Genomic DNA, 23,286 nt, shown 5'->3' on the forward strand with positions numbered 1-23,286 from the left:
GAGTCATCCTATGGTTGGCACAAGTCAGAGTTCCTGGTTTGGATTTAGTGAACCCCTTCCCGGATGTGAGCAGAGGTCCAAAGGACCAGCAAGGAGCCACCCAGAATCTGTGCCCAGAGCTCTAGTTGACAGAGGCCATTGGGGGGACATTCTCAGTCAGTGTCTTCCAGGGCTGGGCTGAGACAAGCGAGAGGGTGGGAGGTTCTGTGGGCGGGGGAGCTGCACGCTCCGGCTCCCCTCATTCCCAGTCCTCCCACTCGACATCTTCCAGCTGCAGACAGAAGGGGATAATGGAGAGCACAAATACATATTTACTCCTCTGAGTCAAGCCAGGCCCAACCTCCCCTGGCTGCCTCCGTTTCTGCATAGTCCCCCCAACACCCCTCCCCCCCAAAGACCAGCCCATCCACTCCCCGCAGGCCTCGCCTGGGGCCATACCCTCCTGCCCTCTGGGAGAGTGAACCACTGTCTTAAGGAATGTGTCTGGGGAGCAGAGCTGCCCTCCGCCTAAGTGGTGGGTCTGCTGCTCTGATTATTCCAGACCCAAAGGAAATGCTTCACCAGCCAACACTGGATGCTAGAAGGGGACACCTTGCCTCCAGGAGCCATGTTGGTCAGTCCCTTAAGGAGAACTGGAGAGGGGCACTGTAACCAGAAGCAAGGTGGCACTGGGCTCGGGCACTCACAGGGTCTTCCTCAGGGGCTCTAGCACCCTGCTCCCCCAGCTCAAGTGTCCCCAGGGCACTTTCTGTCGGCCTGCTGTCAGCTGATCCCGGGTCCTCTCGGCGGTAGAATGACTCTGCTTACGTAACCAGCTGTCAGGTTTTACAGAGGGCCGTAGAAACACAGAAAGCATCAAGCCCCTGTGACATGAGAGGGGCTCAGGGGCCTTCTCTGCTCTGGGTATAGTGAGGTCACAGGAGCCAAAGACTCTTGGGTGGGTCTCTACCTCTCCCTGGGCTTCAGTTTTCCAATATGAAAACCGAGGCCCTGCCTGTCTCTCTCATCTGTTCCCCTCTTTACAGCAGGTTCATGAGCTACAGGGTGGAAGGAATCATGTGGTTCTTGGGTGACAGTGGAAGAAACACTGACTTGAATCAGATGTCTGGGCTGGAGCCTCAGTCCCGTCACTTAGTAGTTGTGAGAGCTTTTCTCCCTGTCTTTCATTCAAAATGGCCCACTCGACTCTGGCAGGTGAAGAAGCCTAAGAGTAGGAAGGCCTCTGAGCTTCTAGTTGGACTGGGTTTTGTGGTGGCTTCAGAAATGTTCACTGCTACTCCCATGTCTTAGGCACGATGCCTAACATGTCTAGGTGTGTTATTTATCACAGCTTACAAGCTTCTAGGGCCAGTTCTAGGTTTTCGATGGGGAAACAGAAGCTCAGGTTAAGTGACTTGCCCTAGATCACACTGCTGTTTGCCCCAAGGCCAGGAAATCTGTTCAGGTCCCATCGCTGGGGACCATGAATCAGAAGATGTAGGGCAGGGTTTGGAGCCTGCGTTTTTTTTTTAGTAGTTCCTCCGGTGACTTTCATGCAGCGCTAATGTCAGGAACTCTCCCACCATCCATCCTGGAACTTAGGGCAAGCAGAGCCTGCTGATGGGAACAATTCAGGGCCTGAATGGAGGCTCCAGCACCCTTCCTAGAGCTACCATCTCAGAGAGGAGCAGGGATTCACCCTTAGGGGATGGCTGGGCCCAATGGGGAGAGTCCCCAGACCTTGGGATCATCGGGCTTGCTTCCCTGAGGCCAACCAGGCCCACTCACCTCCCCAGAGGCATCCACTTTGGAGAGTGCCATCTGCACTTCTTCTTCGGTCATGTCCAAGTCAAAGTCCTTTTCCCAGTCCTCGCTGATGTCCGTGCTTGAGCCTGGAACCGAGATCCACAGGGTGAAAGGCGGGAGGGGGTATGTATGGACAGTCTGTAGCTGGGGGCGACGAAACTCTTTAAAAGGGCCTGGCAAATATACATCAAAGGTCTCACATTCTGTTGTCACTCTGGCTCAGTGATCCTCTTTTGGGAATCTATTCTAAGGAAAAATCCTGGAGTCAAAGATTTAACCAAAAGGAATTTCACTGTAGTGCTGTTTATAGTGATGAAAATTAAAAAAAACAAAAACAAAAACAAACTTGAGAGTTCACTGATAGGGAATTTTAAAAATAAATGGTAGAGTCACATAATAGATTATGAGACTTTTAAATGTTAGGCTGCAGATGGCAAAACAGTCTAAAACTATTAAGTGAGAAAAAGGAAGTTACTATAGTGGCGAAGCAGTCTGGTGTGGAGGCTCCCCATAGCCACAGACATCTTCTAGAAGACATACACAAAGAACATTTTCCTTTTCACTCACTCCACTCTACCTTCACTGACCTTGCTAGTCCTGAAACACACCAGACACATTCCTGCCTTAGGACCTTTGCATGGGCTTCCTTGTACCCAGAACTCTCTCTTCAGACATCAGACCACAGGCCAACTTCCTCATCTCCTTCACACCCTTGCTCAAATCGTCCCATCTAAATGTGGCCTACCCTGACAGGCCTACTTTATTTATTTATTTTTAGAAGATTTATTTGAGATAGAGAATGAGATAAAGAGCATGAGCGGGGTGGGCAGAAGGAGAGCGAGAGGCAGGCTCCCCGGCGAGCAGGGAGCCCGATAAGAGGCTTGATCCCAGGACCCCAAGACCACGTCCCCAGCTGAAGGCAGACACGTAACCGCTTCACCAACTAGCCACGCAGGCGCCTCCACTGCCCCAAACCATCCTACCTTATACTTTAAACTACTTGTTTTTTCCCCGTTGTATTTACCAACTTTCAAATATATCACATCATGAGACTGACTCTGCCTATTTGTAATAATAGAGGAACTGGAATGTGCGCTCCCCGAGGGCAGGATCTTTGTTTTCCTTTCTCAGGTCTGCCAAGTGCCTCGAATACAGAGTTCGTGCTCAATAAATATTCATGGAATCCTTTTCTAAAGCAGGGTTGGCAGACAAGGCGCGGGGACCAAATCCAGCTTACTGCCTGTTGTGGGAAATTAAATTCTGGAGCAGGGCCATTGCCATTTGTTTCCCTATTGCCCACGGCTGCTTTCCTGCGCCAACAGCAGAGCTGAGGGCGTTCCATCAGACTGAAGCATTTGTGATCTGGCCATAGAGAGAAAAATTCTACTAATCCCTGCTCTAGGTGATCCCGATGTCTGCTAAGTTTGGCAATCACTGCTCTCAACATGCACATTTGGGTACGACTTACAGGCAATATTAAAAAATAAAATGTACACGTGAAAGTTATTCTAAGAAGAAAACTACAAAAACAGATTTTTTTAAAAAAGTAGATGCGGAAAAAAAGTATATGCAGCATGATTCTATTAAAAAATAAACTGAGATGTTTGTACACATAGAGAAAAGATGCATAACATACCCACAATAATGCTAACAGTAATTACCTTTAGGAGATGAGGTCGGGGGGTAATTTTTCCTTTTTTTTTTTTTCCCTAAAATGAACATAAACTACTTCGTATTTTTTCTCGTCTATTAAAAGCACCTTCAAAAAGAGTAGGTCCCTGATCTCTCAACAACATGACCTATAAACACGTCCTTGCTTTTTCTTGCTCAGCTTGCTCCTCACCAGGGCCCCAAGCTCTGACACCCTTGCCCCAAGCACCCCTACAGTCCTTATAAGGGGTCTTGTACTGTTCTCCTTCTCAGCCACCTGGCTGGCCACAAGCAGCCTTGTGAGATCATGTCTGGTCTCTGGAGCCATGCAGACCTGTGAATCCCTACTTTTTTTTATCTATTGTATAGTCTTGGGTTAGTTATTTTGGGCTACAGTCTATTTATAAAATAAGGATAAAACCACCCTCTTTGCAGAGAACCACACAGGAGATTACAATGCAGACGACTGCCTCCCCACCCCCCTCATTCAGACCCTGCAGGCCCAGGTAAGTGGCCCAGAATTCTGCATTATGAATAGGTACCTGGGGACTCCTTGTAGGCCTGGGCCTGCAGTTCTAAGATACAACAGTGTTAAGATCAGAGATATCAACGTGAAGTGCACGTAACATGTACACATAGTGGGAATTTAGCAAACAGGGCCATCAGAGGCACTGTCTCTGAGGTAAGTCATGTTGCATGTGGCCCCGTGACTGGCCAGGGCAGACCAGCAACAGAGGCCCGGATCTTCAGACGCCACATCCAAGTCTCCCTATGTCTTCGGGACACTCGGGTGGCACACACCGAGCTTTCTGTGGGTCAGAAGCCCAACTCCTAAAAGATTCCTCATCTTAGAGCTGTGGCTGTGGCCATGACAGCTTTCCCCGACCTCAGGTTGCCCTCCAGGGATGTGAAACTCTCATTTTCAGGCTTTAAATTCAAGGGCAGCCCTTCCAGGGGTGGAAAACAGAGTATCAGCTTACAGTTTGGAGCACTTCCTATCCACCCTCTGAGGCGAGTATGAACAGTCCCGATTTAGAGGACGAGATGAAGGCTTCGAGTGGCAGAGATGAGAATCAGGGCTTTCTTTCTCATGTGCCTCCTTCCCCCATCCTGTCCTGTCACACGACAAGAGTGCTAAGATCTCCCTGACACTGTGCGCGTGGCGGAGAACAGACTCATGCCAAAACAATTAAGGCTTTCATGAAGTTTTGCTGTTGTTTTTTTAAGAAAGGGGAATTTTCAGGTGATTATTAATCTCACAGTGTTGTCACTCAACTCATTTTATTCTGTTTAACCAGAACTCTGCTTCCCCAGAGAAGAAATGGAGGCAAAAGCCACTGTCAGGTCAGTCACTGGGGAAGGAGGGCAGTGAGCCGAAGGCTCCTCCTAGCTCGCAGGCCACAGGCCTATCCCCATCTCTCCTCCTCCTTCCTGCTAAGGGAACCTGAGCAGGGTAAGTCCAGGCTCTGAGATTAAGTGGATCTTGGGACAAAATGAAGGTAGGAAGCAGCTCTACAATGACAGTGACTGCCGCGGGACCTTGGGAAACCCTGTGGCGAGGCCACCGCAGGAGACTCTGCTGCGCGCAGGGACCAAGCTCTCCTCTGTCCTCTAAGGATATGGACATAAGAGGGAAAAGGAGTCACTGTCTCCAAGCCTGCATTCTTTTAAGATCCTCTCTCTCTACTCTGTTTCCACTGGGCCCCCCTAGTCCAAGACCCCAGCTTCCCCCAACTAAGTGATGACAATTGCTTCTAGTGGGTCTTCTGCAGCGACTCCCCAGCCCTCCTGCAAACCCCCCAACCCCAGAGCGTGTCAGAGGCAGGAGAGCAGAGGGATGGAGAGCTCATGCTACAGCTTCCCCATAATCTCATTTTGTCCCGCTTCAACCCACCACTAATTTTTCTGATCCCGCTCTCCCATGGCCCAATTCTACATAACCACTACCTCAAATGGGCCTGTCGTACCACCCAGCCAACCCCCCCACTGCCTTTTGGGCATCACCTGTTCTTCCACCTTCCCAAAACACTGTTTTACACTTTTCTAAATACTTGGTGGGTGGGTGATTGATCTGTTTCCTTCCAGTAAAAAAAATGGGGAAAATTACTCCGATCTCTTGGGCTTCTGTGACGATTCAATGATGTGCATATACAGTGCTTAGCACAGACCTAATAAGTGCTCAGACATGGTTCCTTATTATCATTTCCCAAAACAGGGCTCTACTCAGATCTCCTCCCTGAATGAGGGCCTAGCGTGAAACAGTTACCCCCAATTTACAGAGGAATAAGTGGGGCTTAGAGAAGATCAGTAACTTCTCAAGTCATATGGTTTAGGAGCAAGGTTGGGGTTTGAACCCAGAACTTTCTGAACCCTAGAGCCCGAGCCCTTAGTCCCGACATATAAAGCTCTCAGTACCGGTCAGGCCAAGTCCAACCTTCCAAGTTTGCCTTAAGGTTAGGCTCTTAATTTCTACTTCTGAGCTAATCCATCCACCCTTTTTGCTCCTCCCTCTCCTGGGAGATAATACAGCAACAAAATGGGCTTCCGTCACCACCCCTGCAAGGTGCCCCGTGGCCTCTGCTATCCACACGTCATAGGTCCCTCATCTGGGACTACCACGCACCCTGCACCTGACCCAAACTCTCCACCTCTCCTCTACAACGCCCGTCTCCTCGGTGAAACAACTGCCAGTGCCGGAGGTTCCTTCTTTCTCTGAACTCCAGCACCGAGCCTGGCCCATACTGCTTCATGCTCCATCATAAAGACTGCGGCTTTTGCCCCTCCCTCCTCAGTGTCTCATAAAGAGTAGGTAGGAGCTCAATGGATGACCTCACTGAACCAGAGCCAGAAGGGAAGCATTGTGTTGGAAACTGGAAACCCTACACCGCTGTTCCCATCAGGGAGCAGGGTAGGGGTGGGGCGGGGCCAGTCTCCCCTCCACTGCGGCAAACTAGTCCTCACTGTGCTGGCAGGCATGGGCTCACCTGCTGGGCAAGTTTTGTGGCTGACTGGTACGTGTGTGAGCAGAGACTGTGTGTGTACGCGTGCATGTGTGTTTCAGGAGAGGCTGGTGTGTGTGTGTGTGTGTGTGTGTGTGTGTAGTGGCCTTTCGGACAATCAGCTATCTCTGAAGAGGCAGTCTGGATGTGGCAAAAAAGTCAACACCAGAGCTATCACTGTCCTTTAATTCCAGGAATTAGAGAGGTTCCCCTTTGACAAAAAGTCAGTCTCCAGTCTAAAATTCCATTACACAGATAAGAAACTAAAGCTTTATTACTTAAGCTGGGTCACAGCAAGTTCATGAGGATTCATTTTATTCTTTTTTCAACTGTTCCTCTAAGTGCTGTTTATGTTTCAAACTCGTAACAATGCAGTAAGCTTAGGGAAGCTACATGACTTGCCTGAGGTCACCCAGGGGAGAAGACCTCTGACCTCCATCAATGTCACAGGGATTTCCAACCCAGCACAAGGCTGCATCGTCCAAATGCAGGGAAACTGGCACAGGGTGGTAGCTAAGGGCACGGGCTCCGAGTCCGAGAGACCCGGGTATGAATCTGGGCCTGCCACTTCCCGGTCATGCGAATTTGAGCAAAGTTACTTAATGTTTCTGAGCTTCACTGTTTTCACTATAAGAAAGGACAGTAATACTGACCTCGCTGGGCTGTGAGATGTAATGAGAAATTAAGTGAACCTGGCAGAAACCTTACTTTGTTGAAACTAAGACCCTAACGATTGTAAGATGCACCCTCATTTCAGAAAACAGGTACATTTTAAATGCATGAAATATGGTAATAAACACTTAACAGACAGCAGCTGTCATCATCATCAGTATCACAAATGAAGGACCACTGCCGCTGGGATCCTCCCAAGGGGTGAGGACACAAGTCTGCCTTACAGGGTAGCAACGCTAGTCCCCCCTCCCCCCGCCGCCCCCAACCAGGGCTTTGGCCTTGACTTACCTTTCTTTCCATTGTTAGAGGGGGTAGACTTCCCACTGTCGGAGTTCAGCTCAAACACCCGTAAGTCTGTGAGCACCTCCTCTCTCAGAGTCTCTACTCTGGCTGGAGGCCTGGGCTCTGGGCCACTGGGGCGGCCAGCAGGGGTGTGGGGCTTCAACGGAGCTGGGGGCGGGGGCCCAGTCTCACCCACATCCACAGTCAGACCCTGGTCCTCCAAAGATGCCTCTAGAAGCTTTTGGGACAGGTCCTTGGGCAACCCTGGTGCCTCAGCTGCAGTGGCAGGTTTGGCGATCTGCGTCACGAGGGAGACGCTCTCGCTGCTCTCTGACGGGGTCACCTCTGTAGGAGGCTCAGCTGGAGTCACAGGATTCTCTTCACAGGGGCTCAGGGGGCCAGGTCCTCCTTCAGGGGATGTGGAAGTTTTGGCCACAGGAACCTTTGCCTCTTTTGGAGACGTGGGTGAAACGCTCACAAGCTCCTCTGTCGAGAGAGAAAGGGGAAGAGGGCTATGTGCCCTGGTCAGCCCCAAGGCAACCTTGGAGGGCTCTGCAGACAGACCTCACGTTCCTGCCAAAGCTTACTCCGGTCAAGACTAGAGGGTGCCAGCTTCCTCACTCTCTCCCCATCATGGTTCATCCACAGATACTCCCTGTCGGTCAAAAAATCTCCTACCCACGAGGCCTAGCATATGGCTGGTGGACACTCAGCTTCCAGCAGCACAGCCCAAAGTGGTATCATAGATTAGAAAGTTAAGATCTGACAGTAAATCAGTTCTGGGTTCAGGACCAGCTCTGCTATATCCTCACTGCATGATTTTGGACAAAACACTTAACCTTCCTTAATAAGGAGAACACTTAATAGATGTGTTAACGGCCTACGGTGGCTCTAACTTACTGCCTAAGCCAAGGTACCAGGTAGAGGATGCTTGGCTACCTCCTTAAGCCAACACTTCCCAATGGTTCCTGAACCTGGCTAGGCATGCACTTTACGAGGAGAGCTTGTCAGAAATACAAGTTTGGAGGTGCCTGGGTGGCTCAGTTGGTTAAGTGTCTGACTCTCGATCTCAGCTCAGGTCTTGATTTCAGGGTCACGAGTTCAAGCCCTGTGTTGGGCTCCCGTGCTTGGGCGTGAAGCAAAAAGCAAGCCTGGCCACATCCCTCCAGAGTCTCATTTAGAATGGGGGGGTGGTGGGAAGGGATCTGGAATTCCAGTCAGCATCCCAGGTGACTCTGAAGGGTCTGGTCCATGGGCTGGCAGGGGAATCTGCCCCTCCTGACCCAGTGATTTCTGTACCTGAACCAGGAATTCCACCAGCCCAGGCAAACATTCCCTTGTTAGTTGAGCCTGTCCTCAGCATATACAGATGCTGTATATATGCCCTATGCTTCCCTGGGTATCAGGTCTCTTCTGGCAGAATGCTCACAGAATGGCCAGATGGTCCCCAGAGGCATGACAGGACCTGTTACTTGCCCACCAGGACCTCTCACTATCTCTTACCTTCTTCCTCCTCCCAGCCAGGCTCTTCAGAGATGCTCTGTTCTGCCCGTTGCTTCAGGGCATCCCTCCGGGCCTGCTCCTGAGTGTGTTGGGGGGTGGGAAAAGATGGCCAGAAGCGGTCAGGGCCAGCTCTTCCCAGACCCTGGCCCTGACCCCAGAGCTCTTGGTACCAGGTGCCCCTTCTTCCCTCAACAAAATCCAGCCTACTTCCCCAAGGGCTGAGTGGAAGACCTCCCAGGCCAGGCCAGCATACCTGCTCTAGTTGATGGACTTTATAGAAATACCGAAGCCAGAATTCTGAATGGGAAACAGCTGCTGGGACCTGGAGGGAGGGGACAGTGGAGATGAGACTCTGGGAGTGGTTGTGTAGGGTCTGTGCCCCCAGTCTTATCAGACTGCCCACAGCTGCTCTGGATTTCAGATGCGGTTAAGTGGCTGGCGGTTTTTCTCAGAGCACTTACACCCTCCACCCCTACACCCACCTTCCCGACCCAGCTTGGCCAAGGAAAGAGAAAAGAATTCCCATTAGGCTTTGCTGGCCCTTCCATTTCTCACATGAGTGCCAGAAGCTTGGTAAATCAGCTTTACCCACGTGGATTTTTAGCTTAGGACCTGGCTGGTCTGCCTCTAGAGAGTCTCTGATGGCTCTTTGGGCCAGATGACTCCGGAGTGACTCTGGATATGTCCCTCCCACCTCCCGACACCTGAAACCAAAGCTGGGTGAGGTGCTGCCAGCTGCGCCCTCACCATCTTGGTGTAGAGGGCCCGGATGGAGGGGCTGCCTACAAGGAGTTCTGAGATCTCCCCCTTCTTCTCCTCCAGGCAGAACTGGGAAAGCCAGGCGTCAAACAATTCCGGGGGCCCTGCAGAGGGACAAACACTGATGGTCAGTTTCCTGGGTCTGGAGAGGGAACACTAGGCCCACAGAAAAGACACCTAAGCATGGACAAGGACAGTGAGGGAAGCTTAAGGTTTTTTCCAAAGCCATTCTGCCAAAGGTGGGGGGTCCGGAAGGGTAATGGGGTAGTAGGCCCCACTGATATCATGGCAAGGCACTGAAAGGTGATCTCTAGGACGGCCTGTAGTCTGCATGTTCTCACAAGCCTGCTCACACTTTAGCCCACTACACTTGGCCACTGAGCCCTCTCCGCTCTGAAACCACTATTCTCAGGTCCTCACGGGCCCCATGTTTCCAGTCTAGGGAGAATTTTTTTTTTTTTTTTAAGATTTTATTTATTTGACAGAGAGAAATCACAAGTAGGTAGAGAGGCAGGCAGAGAGAGAGAGAGGGAAGCAGGCTCCCTGCTGAGCAGAGAGCCCGATGCGGGACTCATCCCAGGACCCCGAGATCATGACCTGAGCCGAAGGCAGCGGCTTAACCCACTGAGCCACCCAGGCGCCCCCCATGTTTCCAGTCTAAAGGCTACCTCTCTGCCCTCCCTCATGTGACCAATCCATCTCCTGATCCTGGGAGCCCATTTCTCTCCTGGCTTCTTGGGCTTTTGTGATTTTCCTCCCACCCTTCTAGTTGTTCCACCAGAGTCTTCAGTGGATTCCTCTTTTCCTCTCCTTAGCTCTTCTCATTCTCTTTTTTCCCGTAAGATGAGCTCCACTAAACCACAAGTTTCAACCACTGCCTCCGCTGACAACTCTTCCATCTTCACAGCCCCAGCTACCCTTCTGGGCTCCAGATCTGGGGGTCCAGGTGTCCTCCGGACACTCCTGCCTGCTCAAGTGCAGCAAACCCCACGTGTGTTCACTTTCTTCTCTCCCACGCTGTCCCACGTGGTTATCCGCTAGAGCCCTGGGGACCCTCCTGAACTCTTCCTTTATCTGATCCCTCTGTATTCCACTTCTTCAGTGTCTTCGTATGCACACTGTCCTCTTCCATGCACCTGCCACTCCCTAGGTTCTGGCCTTCCTACCAAGCCTCCTATCCAGTCTGCCCATCTTCTGTCTTTCTCTAGTTTACCCTTTACAACCATGCTTGATGACTCTTCCACAAAATGCAAAATCTAATCACCCTAGCCCGCAAAACCCTTCAGTAGTTCTCTAGGGAGGGCTTTTATTTTTATTGTTATTATTATTTTTAAAAGATTTTATTTATTTATTTGACAGACAGAGATTACAAGTAGGCAGAGAGACAGGCAGAGAGTGAGAGGGAAGCAGGCTCCCTGCTGAGCAGAGAGCCCGATGCGGGGCTCGATCCCAGCACCCTGGCATCATGACCTGAGCCGAAGGCAGAGGCTTTAACCCACTGAGCCACCCAGGCATCCCATTACTTTTTCATTCAGTAAATTCTTACACCCAACGTGGGGCTGAAACTCACGACCCTGACATCAGAGTTGCATGATCAACTGACTGACTCAGGAAGATACGCCCTCTAGAGAGGGTTTTATTTATTTATTTATTTTTAAGATTTATGTTATTTATTTTAGAGAGAAAGTGAGTGTGAGCAAGTGAGTGGGGGCGTAGAGGGAGGGAGAGATAAGCAGACTCCTCTCTGAGTCTTTGATCTCAGGATCCTGCTCTCTCGACCCTGAGCCAAAACCAACAATAGGAAGCTCAACCGACCGAGCCACCCAGGTGCCCCTAGGGAGGGCTTTTTTTTTTTTTTTCAAAGATTTTATTTATGTATTTGACAGAAAGAGAGATCACAAGTAGGCAGAGCGGCAGGCAGAGAGAGAGGGGGATGCAGGCTCCCTGCTGAAAAAGAGCCTGATGCGGGACTGGATGCCAGGACCCTGAGACCATGACTTGAGGCGAAGGCAGAGGCTTAACCCACTGAGCCACCCAGGCACTCCTAGGGAGGGCTTCTTAAGCTACGACCCAAGAATGGGCTTCAGAGGGTCAAAGAATTCCCCTGTTGCATTATAAAATTTTGTGGAGAGAGGGCTTGTCATTATCAGCAGGTTTTTAAAGACCTCTATGACTAAAATAAGGTTAAGAACCACTACCTTGAGGCATACAGAGCAAAATTCAAACTGCTTAGTCTGGCACCCAAAGCCCTGCTGATCTGGCCCCCACGGGGTCCCCACCGACAGCTCTCATTGCCTCCTTCCCTCACATGCCCCCTCGGCAGCCTTCCCCAGTGCAGAAGCTTCAAATATCCTGTCACCACGCTTGAAAGGCCTTCTCCCACTGCCAAAAGTAAAATTAGTTTACTTCTCTTTTCTTTTTTTAAGTAGACTCCATGCCCAATGCGGGGCTTAAACTCAGCACCCCAAGATCAAGAGTTGGAAGTTCCACTGAGTCAGGCAGGTGCCCTGAAATTAGTTTACTCCTAATTCACCCTTAAAACCTCCATGTCAGTGTCATCTCTTAGGTTCCCCAGGTCGGGCTGGATGCTTTCCTTCTGGGCTCCCATCTATGGAAGCAGGACTCCATCCATACTATCACTGCTTCCATGGTTGCCCGTTTCTCTTCTGAGCTCCAGTTCCCAGCCTGGGACTTGCTGCATGGCAGGGCTTGGCAAACAAACGCTCAAGAGAAGGCCGGCAGGGCAGCAGGCCTGGGGTGGGATGGGGGCCTGAGCGGAGTGGGAGGGAGTGGAGTCAAGTGTCTGTAGACCAGGAGGAACACAGTTCAGGCTCAGGGAGGAAAAGGGACTGACAACCCATCCCGCTACAAGGTGCGCTCTAGCCCCACCCTCGTCCCTCCACACGGGGAGCCGGGCCTATGCTATCAGAGACAAACAGGGTGCTCATCCCAGAATCCCCCCATCTCCCTTCCCTACAGGCCTGCCCCCTCACAGCTGCCCCCTCACCATCTGGTTCATTGCAGTAGGTTGCCGGGTCTGACTGCAGGCTATAGAGGCGAGCCTGTAAGAAACAAAGAACAGGACTTCTGGAGTGCTAGGCAGAGAACACATGTCCTCTCTGAGAGCAGACCCTACCACTGTTGTTAATTTAGGTGCTTTGAAGATGTCCCTCCCCTATACATTTCTTCCCACTAGAAGTCAACCTCAATCCAGCTTCTGCCCCTGCTGGCTGCCAGACCCATGGGGCAGCTCAGCCTATGGCTAGAGAGGGGAGCACTGGGCTAGGAGGGCAAAACTGGGGCCTTCAGAAAAATAGTCTTTCCCCTAGTATTTATTCTACCTTGGGAACTAAGAAAATACAGTGTAAGCAGACTACAAAATAATATGTATAAAATGCTTCTGAATTATGTGAAACTTGAAAAATGTTAGTTCAAATATATTAATAAAGCCCAAATTTATGGGTAAATTTTGAAGGAATGTAGCTCCCTCAAATTAAAACCATTCAAGAACTTCTTAATATTTTTTCTTTTTAAAAGATTTTATTTATTTGAGAGAGTGAAAGAGAGATGAGGGACAGAGGGAGAAGCAGACTCCCCACTGAGCAGACAGCCTGATATGGGGCTCGATCCCAGGACTCTGGGATCATGAGCTGAGCCGAAGGCAGATGCCCCAAGAATGTCTAAATTTCATGCAGTCTGCCAAATGAATTACCTCCTGGGTTCCTGTTAAGGTCACAGGAGTGACAAACAGAAAACCTCACCTTCCTTCCTGAGTATCACATGAAGCATGGACTGGCTGTCTTCATCAGAACTTCAGCAAGGGCCTTTGTGACCCACTGCTGTTAGAATGTAAAATCCTACAATTTAAGAAATTTCACACTTCCACTCAAATGGTCACTAAATGGTGGTATTAGTGACAATACTTGAAAAATCATTGTGTTTCGAATGGAATTTCAATGTGGTAAAAATGCTATGAAGGCCCAGCTGCCGTGACATCACACTGTGCATTTAGGAGAAAATACTCTGAAACGTAAGAAGTAATGCTGAGAAGATAAAATGTGTAAGAAATATCCTGCCGCTGTGGTTGATCTAGGTGCTTTGAAGACATCCTCGGCCCATGCACTCATGCCCACTGGAAATCAGCCTTAACCTCAGTGTTGAGAGGATCGTGCCCATAGAGCAGTCCTTATTACGGTTGAAAGCTGAAGGGAATCTAAATGTACAACACGAGGAAAATGAATAATGATGCTATCTTTACTTGCAAGAATTCAAAGACATTACCATGATGGTGATTAAGAAAGATGCTAATATATTTTAAACATTTTTTTTTATAGTAGGTTATAAAATGGCATGTATAAAGTGCCTTTTCGGGTAAAAAGAAAAAAATTCAAACTATCTTTACCAATGCTCGCAAACAAAAAGAAATGACAGGTTAGACACCAAAGAGAGATCAGTGATTCTCCTTGAGGGATGGGATTATGGATTTAGGAATCATTGTACTTCTGCTTTCTAGTATTCTTCAATTTAGTTACATACACGTTTATTTTCTGGCCTGAACACGTATCGCTTTTGTGAGTGCATGTTGGAAGCTAGAACCCAGTGCTGGTAGGCAGCTGCAGAGGAGGATGAATGTAATGGATACCTTCGTGCCATCATAGGGCTCAGCTGTGCCAGAGGGTGTGCCCATCAGGGTGATGACATCGCAGTCTATGGTTTTGTCCGGTGAGGGAGCAAAGGTGTCGGAGATCACCCCTAGGAAGTCAGACAACCCCTTCTTCATTTTCTCTGTTGCCCCCGAGGAGCCTTCAGTCTGCAGAGAGAAGCAGGCAGAGGAAACAGGTGGCCCAGCAGCAGGCTATAATCTAGGGGACGGGTACTGAGGGGTGAAGCATCAGGGGCAAAAGTGTGCTCTCTATGTGGGGACCAGGGATGTGCTCACGGCCTCTCACCCCATCTCTGGGATTGGAGAAGGACAGAGGCAGCCATGGTCCTTCCGTATACCAGATGGGGGTGTGGAATGGGGATCCAGTAGGCTTGGGTAAGTCAGAGCAGAACTCTCTGATTGGTTCATCAAAATTTCAAGGCCGGTGAGGGTGATCAAAAATTGGCAGGAGAGGATGCTTGCCATACACGGTAAGTGGGGAAGAGGACCTCTGGATAGAGTAGTGGGAAAGGTACCACTTTTGGAGACCTAAACCTCTGAGAGTCTGTTTCATGATCTGTAAAATGTGGATAAATAGACTTCCTTGAGAGGGCTGCTGTGACAAAAAAGACAAGGCATGTACAATGCCTGGCATAAAACAAACATTTACCAAACAGCAGTACTGTAATATTACAATTTCATCATCATGGCTATTCAGCAAGTGGAACATTTTGTACAAAAGGCTGGGGAAATACGGGCAGGATGAGAACAGATATCCCTGCCTAGAGGCAAACCTGGGACGAGCTGAGGGCCAACATATGGATCAGCTAGAAGGGGCAAATGGGACAGAGCTTGAGCCACACTGGTCAGAATGGCCGCGAAGCCAAGCACAGATGGGATGCTGACAGGGACAGGCTCTAAACCTCATGGAAACCATAATATTTACTCCTGATGAGGCTATCCCGGCATTTTACAGCTGGAATCTAGGAGCATGCTGGCACATGCTGGCACAGATACACAATCAATGAATGAAGAAAAGGAATGAATAAATGGAATAAACGAATGGCATCTGTGCTCCTGGCTGGACTCTAGCAGATCAGCAGGGTTACTCCTTGTCATCCATGCCCATCAGCAGCTGGGATTAGTAGGCAGACAGTAATTTACAACAAGTTACAAGAGTTAACTAAATAAGGTTGGTAGAAAGAACTCCAAAACATGTTTCTCATAACATGGCTTCTAATCACGGGGCAAATGGTTCAGCGGGAGCTCAAATGAAGAAAGTGCAATTGTCCCAACACTAAAGGAGAAACTGTTCATACAAAACCCGCATATTATACCTCATCAGAAGCTTGAGATTTGCAGGGATAGCCAACCATACACAACTTTCACTTTTCATGCTGACTTTTAGAATCTAATTCCTACCTTGCAAGAAGATTCCGCTATACGTCTTTCTTTGATCAATAAAAACAGGGCTAGTAAGAATATAACTCGGCACAGCCTTTCTGGAGGGTAGTTTTGCAATAAGTATCACAAGGCCTAAAATTGTACTCACCCTATGATCTTTTCCAGTATTTTATTATAAAGAAAATACTAAGGGCAAAAATTTAGCAATCGGAATGTTCAATGTGGCTCTGTTTATAGTACCAGTAAAAAATGCAGTAGGAACCTAGAACTGGCTGAACCTACAGAGCAAAGTAACAGGCCATTTATGATGCTGGAGAGCGTGGTTTGCAATGATCAAGTCAGAAAGTAGGCTACAAAACATGATATTCAGTTGATTCCAGTTTTGAAAAAGAAAGTGGACCTAAGGAACATATCCCCCAATATTAACAGCTGTTATCTTTGGGAGATGGAATTAAGGGTGTCTCTAGGTCTTTTTCTTTTACTTAAGGTATTCTCTAAATTGTCTATAATGAATGACTTTGCTAACAGGAAAACATTTGCTGAAACAATACAAAAATGGGACAGCCTGTTAATACTTCTTCCACGTAGCTTGTTTGCTCGACAGACACCATTCTTTCAAAGTGGGAGCCTCTGGGCAGAAACAATCACTTAGTAGTACAAAGGTTGGGGTGTCCCCACCAGAGGCCTAGGTCGGGTCAGGCTGGAGGGACAGTCTCTCCAAGGGCAGAGGCAGTACTCACAGCTAGCTTCTCCTTGACCACGCTGGCTGTGGCCGCAATGGTGCAGGCTGTGTCATGCTGTACCACCTGGGTGAACTCCGTCAGGTCTCGCTTCATGAACTCCAAGGCTTCGGAGGACTATGGGAAGACAAGAGAGGGATGACAGAGCCAGCTGGCACCACTACCCTTTGTTCCTGTTCTCTGGGCTTCTTCCGTCCCAGAAAGACACATGGAAAACCTAGGTGCCATGGCACAAAAACAATGCTGGCTTGTCTCAAGCCCATGACCTGGGATTACCGAACAGCAGCGCACAGAGGGACTTCCTGCTGCTCTGAGAATGGGGATGAGTCTCAGCCTTAGCACTGAGAAGCTCTGGGGCCACAGGTAACATCAAGCCTTGGGTTTCTCCTGTAAAATGAGGGAGGCGGCCCTGTCAGTGGTTCAAGAGCAGGCTGGGGAAGGGTCACATGTTGTCTGGAAACAAAACAGAGTCTGACGTGTTGCTCTGATATGCTTTAAGTTGTGATGTTTGTTTCAATTCAAATAACATGAAGAAAAGGTATGTGATTTTTTTAATCAACGGAAAGTGTTCCTACTTTTCCTTTTTTTGTTACAGGGAGATTCAGTCGAAATATGTGGCAGTATGTGTGTCTATTAGCACTTTTGAGGGTTCTGGTGATTTTTTCTTTGGGGAAGGGCCTGCCTAGTTTTCATCAGCTTGGGACGTCTCTGAATGGGGCAGTGTCATGTATAGATAAGAAGCTTCTCTGGGAGTGGGAATCATATCTCCATTTCAGACTCAGGACGACTTAATTAGGGTGGAGGGGTCATTTATTAATTCACTCTCTCCATCCACTCTGCCATCACCTTGGTCTAGGCCAACCTGCTCTTTCAAACTGACTCCTTGCAGGGTGCATCAAAGACCTCCACTACATTGTCCTTGTGCCACTGCTGTGAGCTTTGGAAGGCAAAGCGGACCAGGCTGTCCCTGCTTTCCATCCTTCAGTGCTTACACAGTATCCTATGAGCAAGCAAAAAATCTTTACCTTCACTTCCAAAGCTCATCTCATCTCTTCTCTGGCAGACTCTCCCCTACCACTGTGTCCCTCTCTGAGCTCTAGCTGGTTTTCTGCAAGTTTCTCAAATGCTCTAGCATCCTCCCTACCTCCAGGGTGTCTGAACCCATGATTGTAACTCTTCGGAACACATACGTGAACAAACACAATGAATGACCCCCCTCACCTGGTTAACTCTGGTTCTTCCTTCAGATCTATGCTTATATGTCACCTCCCGAGAGAAGATTCCCTGATGGCACCTCAGATTAGCTTGGCTCCCTGCTTCCCAGGGTACCTGCATGTTCTCTAACATTTGTCATGCTGCAGACTTATGACTGTCCTTTCAATTATCTAGCTTCCTGGATAAACAGAGTTCTGTGAACATCGAGCCCGTGTTTTTTGCTCACTGATGCTCTCCCTATGTATGACATAGAACCTGGCATGGAGTAGGTGCTCAAAGAAAGTTTGCTCATTAAATTTTCATGTACATGGGCACATTTTAATTATATAACCATTGCCATGATAATGTGATGAATGGCTGTCTCTCCCTCACTAGACTGTGAGCTCTGAGGGGACCCGTATGAACCGACAGGGTGCTTGCCCTCAAGAAGGTCATCGTCTACCGGGAAAAATGCTCCCATGACAGTGTCAGTGTACAAGACCAGAGTGGTGACCGGTGTTTTCTCAGGAAGTTAGAAAGACTTGATGAAGGGAAGCCTGGATTGAGCACCTCAAAGAATGAGCAAGAGAAGCCAGTAAAGGAAGCCGGGGCACAGAGGGCCCAGGATTTACTGCAGCCTCTAAGCATTTTAGTCCTAATGAACATTGAAGGAAATGCAAAAGTAATTGGGAAGAAAGCTGGAGAGGCTGCCAAGGGCAACTATGGTGGACCTGGTCAGCCCTTGTGGGAGTTGGGGAGCCACTGAGAGTTTGAAGGAGTGGGGACAGGATGAGTTCTGCATTTTTCATAGGTCACTCCAGTGACTGGCCTGACAAAAGTGACAAGATTAGAAGACGGAAGAGAACCCATCAGGAGGTTGCTGTAAAGTTCAGAAAAGGAAATGAGAGAATATGAATAAGGATAGTGCTGTCAGGATGAAAGGATGGGACCGGTTCAAGAAGTAAGAGCAAAAAAGGTAGATTTAAGGATTAAATAATGTGTTGAGTGAGGGCAAGAGAGAGTCAAGGAAGAGCCACTGGCTGCTAACCTAGGTGACTGGGTCGATGGACCGCTGCCAGCTGAAAGAGAAAATGCAGAAGGGGGAGCAAGCTTAGAAAGAAGGTGATGACAATGATTTTGGTCACGTAGGATGTGCGATGACAGTAGGCTAACTGGGACAGTTGTCCAGCAGGAGTTATTCTCAAACAGTAAAGCTCAGAGAAAAGGACTAGGAATCACACTATCATGAAAATGGAGAAGTCTCCTAGGAAGAGTTTGTCGAGTGAACAGAGCAGTGAGCTGAGGACAAGACCCCTCAAAAACCACATCTTTAAAGGGTAAGAAGGGAAAGTCATGCAACAGCGAGGAAAGAAGAGCCAGGAGATGTGGAGAATTGAGAGAGAAGCAAGCCACAAAGCCAAAGGAGTAGAGTTTCAAGAAAGAGGCTGAGTGATCACTAGTGTCAAATGCAGCCCAAAGGCCCAGGAAGATAAGAGCTGAAAACCACCCGATGGATTTGGCAAGTGGTAGGTGAAGCTGAGTGTGTTTACAGATAAGCTCACATGTGGTGGCCACAGGGATGGGGAGGGAGTTATGAGAGATCATGTTGTTGACTTCAAATATAAAAAGTAGGAGGCGAGGGTTTCTCCTAGAGGTAAAAAAGAGGAAGTAGCTGAACAGAGCACTGGAGGGAAGAGTTAGGTATGGGGAAAGTTTTGTATGGGGAAAGTTTCGAAGATAAGGGGAAGAAAAGCAAATCAGAGACTGAAAAAGCTTGTTGGGGGCTGGTGCTCAGGCCTAAATAAGCTTGGGGAATCTGTGGTTGGACCAAGGAGCAATGCCTTTATCAGTGTCTGTGCGTAAATGCAAACAAGCACAATGACTGCAGGAGGAGGGAAGGAGCAGAGGAAGACAGATTACAGCACCAACTCAGAACTGTGGTCTCTAGGGCAATGGATGCTAGGGGTGCAAGGTAACTGAGGGTCCTGGGAACTGAGTATTCTAGATGGAGTTGAAATGGGAAGGCAAGGGGGGCAAGGCCAGAAAAGCACTGAATGACCAAGGGAAAAAATGGAAGTAAAAATGGGCTAGAGGTGTTTAAGAGGTTTCCCCAGCACCCTCCTCAGGACTTAATAAAAATAACTGATGCTTATATACTACTTACGGTGTGCTAAGTATTGTTCCTAGTGCTTTACACACATTATTATTTAATCCTCACAACAGTACTATCAGGTAGGTGTTCTCAGTACTCCCATCTTACAGATGAGGAACTCAGGTTTAGAGAGGTTAAATAACTTGTACAAGTTCATGTAACAGTAACTAACCGAGAGAGAAATTAAGTCCCCTCTTTCTGAATGGGGAACTGTCAAAGGCAGAAACAACATCCACACCCTGGCCTCAAATAGGGAGCTCCCCAAGAACAAAGATGGAAAGCTAACCAACTATCTATTTTTCATGAGTTATGGTAAGACCGGCCTTGAGGGCAACACACAGAAAGTCCTCGCCCCAGTTGCTGAATGAATGTCAGATTCTCCTTCCAGGAGATCGCTCAACAGTATTCTGAGGTCCTTTGAGAGCTTTTCAATTAAACTCCAGTGTGAAATTCTCTTAATCCTCAACAACAACATAAACAACTCAGGACATTCTCAGATTAGCTAGGCTGTAGCTAGCTGAGAGGCTGAACAGGAGTATGCAGTCTAAAGAAGGTATTAAAATGCCCCCCAGAGCAAAGGACTGATTTAACTGAGATCAGAAGCCTCCCGGAGTCTGCCCTGAAGCAGGACTCACCCCAATTTCTTGAAGTAATCAGTAATTAACTTTTCCTCCAGGATTCACTTGAGCTGGTTCTGACAAACTAGTATGGGGTGGAATAGAAACACACATCAGCCTTGTCTATTGGCAGAGCCAAGGCTCACTCATCATCCCACAGGGATTGCTGCCTCCCCACCAGACTGTGAGCTTTGTGAGGCCCAGGATAGCATCTGCACCCTCAGGACCTGTCAGAGTGCTAGCTGTGGAATTCCAGTATTTCAAGGACTACAGAAATAAGTTTCTATTGCAAACTTCTTCGTCAATCGATCAAAGGTTCTCTCTTCTACGAAGCTGTGAACTTCCTTAGCTGGAATAAACTGCTCTTCCTATGGATTCCTACAAAAAGGAAGCTCCGGCCTTTAAAACAATCTGTATTTCACCGTGGCTAGTGTCACACTGGTCCGAGTCGGGGGTCAGTCCTCCCCAAGACCGACAGGGGTAACAGTAGGGCCCGGGTGGGCCTCATCTTTGAGGCCCAGCGCCCACACTGGTCGGGCGGGGCAGCTTGGACCTGCTTGTATGAGGCGGCGCGAGGCCCTGGCGGAGGAAGGGCGCCGGCCCGGCTTACCTTCTCCTTGACTGCCTGGTAGCTCTGTTGCAGCCAGCTCCGCCACCAGCCCACGTCCTCCCTGCGAAGACAGATATATCTGGCGGCCCTGCGGTGCGACTCTTGCCCGCGCATGATCGGGTCTCAGTTTCTCCCAGAGATGTGATCCGCGGGCCGAGACTTGGCAGACCGTTTCCCCACCCCCTCGCACTGAGACTCCACCCCGCCCTTTCAGCCCTGTCCACTCCCGGGCTGGCCTCCTGTTCCCCACAGGGACCCTGGCCCAGCACCCCGACCCTGGGAGAATTCAGGCCCCAACGCCCGAGAGCTGGATGACGGGCTCACCCTTCCGCCATCTTGCCTGCATGACATCACCACTATTTACTGACCTCTGACTTCCGACACGGCACTACCCCCCCTCCCAAGCACCGCCCCAGAGCGCCCGGCCCAATCCTCGGGCTGACACCGCCCACAGCCCAATCTCCGCCCCGGCTCATCACTAGGCCCCGCCTCCATGAGCTCGGTCCACTCTCTGTCTAGAGTTCTCTCTTAAACTCCGCCCCTGAACTCTCGGCCCAATCCTCACTCAATTCGGTTCTCAAGTCCACCCCCAAGTGTTAGCCCTACCCCCACCAGCACCTAGTTTTTATCAAACTGACTTCGGATACGGTGGCTGCCAGGGGCCACGTCCGCCGGCCTGGACCGCGGAGGTGTACGCGCAGAGGCGAAGAAGGAAGGGAGCGGGTCTGGAGCTCGAAAGTCTGGATCCTAGAGCGCAGAGCTAGGACCACCCCCCTTTATGAAACAAACCGCGTAGCGGTTGCTCGGGGTCTCTTCGGGCTAATTCAACAAGCGCAGAGCAGGGCACTGGGCCAGGGTCTGCAGGTGTACGGAGAAAAATTCTTCAACGGACATGGATTAGTTTGTGAAAGGGAGAGACTTTGGATCTGCTACCCATCAAATACCATCGCCTCTTGTCTGTTTACTGGGAGAGCTTTAGTAATCCCCCCACCCCCGTTCCGTTTCCCCTCTTTACAGGATTGTTCCTGTCATACCTGCTGTTTCTCCCATCTTAAAAGCGTGGAAATAAATACCAACACTCTCTTGATCGGACACCCTTTCCCCTTTACAGCAAAACTTCTTTAAGACTTGGCTGTACTCACTGGCTCCAATTCCCGTCTCTTCCCATCATTTATTGAATTCACTTCCGTCAGGTTTTGGCCTGACTTGTATTGGGATGCTAACAGCAATGACCAACTTTCAATCTTTCTTTGAACCAGTTGGTCACCTTCCTACTTTTATTTATTTATTTACTTATTTATTTATCAGAGAGAGAGAGCGAGCACAGGCAGACAGAATGGCAGGCAGAGGCAGAGGGAGAAGCAGGCTCCCCGCCGAGCAAGGAGCCCGATGTGGGACTGGATCCCAGGACGCCGGGATCATGACCTGAGCCGAAGGCAGCTGCTTAACCAACTGAGCCACCCAAAACACTCTCTTCACTTGGCTTCCAGGACACCAGTGCCCTTCTGACTCTCCTCTTACCTCACCAGCATCTCCTTCTCACTGTTCTCTACTGTTTTTTTCATTGACCTCTTATTGCTGGAATGTCCCAAGGCTCAGAGCGCCCTCTCTTTTTGTGTGTCTGTAATAATTCATCAGATGATCTCATCAAGTCTCATGATTTTAAATGCCATCTATACACTGGCTGCTCTCAAATTTTTTCTTTAGCCCACACATCTCTGAATACCAGGATCATTATCAATATTTGGTTGTATAATAGGCATATTAAACTTAATATGCCCCCCAACTCCTGATATTAATCTCAACTTTCTGCAAACTTACCCAAAGCTATAAATGGCAACCTCATTCCTCCAGTTGCTCAAGGCAAAAACGGGGAGGATCTATATATTTTTTTCAAGAATAAGCTTTTTTTTAAAAAAGATTTTATTTATTTATTTGACAGACAGAGATCACAAATAGGCAGAGAAGCAGGCAGAGAGAGAGGGGGAAGCAGGCTCCCTGCCGAGCAGAGAGTTCCATGTGGGGCTCCATCCCAGGACCCTGGGATCATGACCTGAGCCGAAGGCAGAGACTTTAACCCACTGAGCCACCCAGGCACCCCGCAGGGGATATATTTTTGATCTTTTTCTTTCTTACTCCAAAGCTAGCTGCTTGGCAAACATATTAGTTCTACCTTTATTTATTTCTTATTTATTTATTTATTTATTGAGAGGGAAAGGGTGAAAGGGGCAGAGGGAAAGGGAGAGAGAGAATCTTAAGCAGGCTCCACACCCAGCC

At 49.1% G+C, this 23,286-nt stretch overlaps 1 protein-coding gene across 3 annotated transcripts; it reads right to left on the reverse strand.

Annotated features, from left to right (window-relative positions):
• Nucleotides 1-16: 16 nt before the first annotated feature.
• BSDC1 (BSD domain containing 1) lies at nt 17-21,374 on the reverse strand. Of its 3 annotated transcripts, none has more exons than XM_044237686.1 (11): nt 21,334-21,374; nt 21,010-21,070; nt 16,437-16,553; nt 14,293-14,460; nt 12,658-12,712; nt 9,678-9,754; nt 9,145-9,213; nt 8,892-8,970; nt 7,395-7,874; nt 1,768-1,871; nt 17-271 (listed from the first exon to the last, which is right to left on the reverse strand). In XM_044237686.1, the coding sequence occupies exons 1-11, from the start codon at nt 21,342-21,344 to the stop codon at nt 239-241; spliced, it is 1,254 nt and encodes a 417-aa protein (XP_044093621.1). In that variant the 5' UTR covers nt 21,345-21,374; the 3' UTR covers nt 17-238. The 3 variants fall into 3 exon arrangements, with proteins under 3 accessions (XP_044093621.1, XP_044093620.1, XP_044093623.1); XM_044237685.1 differs by having other exon boundaries at nt 9,639-9,754; XM_044237688.1 differs by lacking the exon at nt 17-271 and adding an exon at nt 655-1,596 and having other exon boundaries at nt 9,639-9,754.
• Nucleotides 21,375-23,286: the final 1,912 nt, after the last annotated feature.

This window comes from Neovison vison, chromosome 2, assembly GCF_020171115.1.
Source record: "Neovison vison isolate M4711 chromosome 2, ASM_NN_V1, whole genome shotgun sequence".
Taxonomy (NCBI): domain Eukaryota; kingdom Metazoa; phylum Chordata; class Mammalia; order Carnivora; family Mustelidae; genus Neogale; species Neogale vison.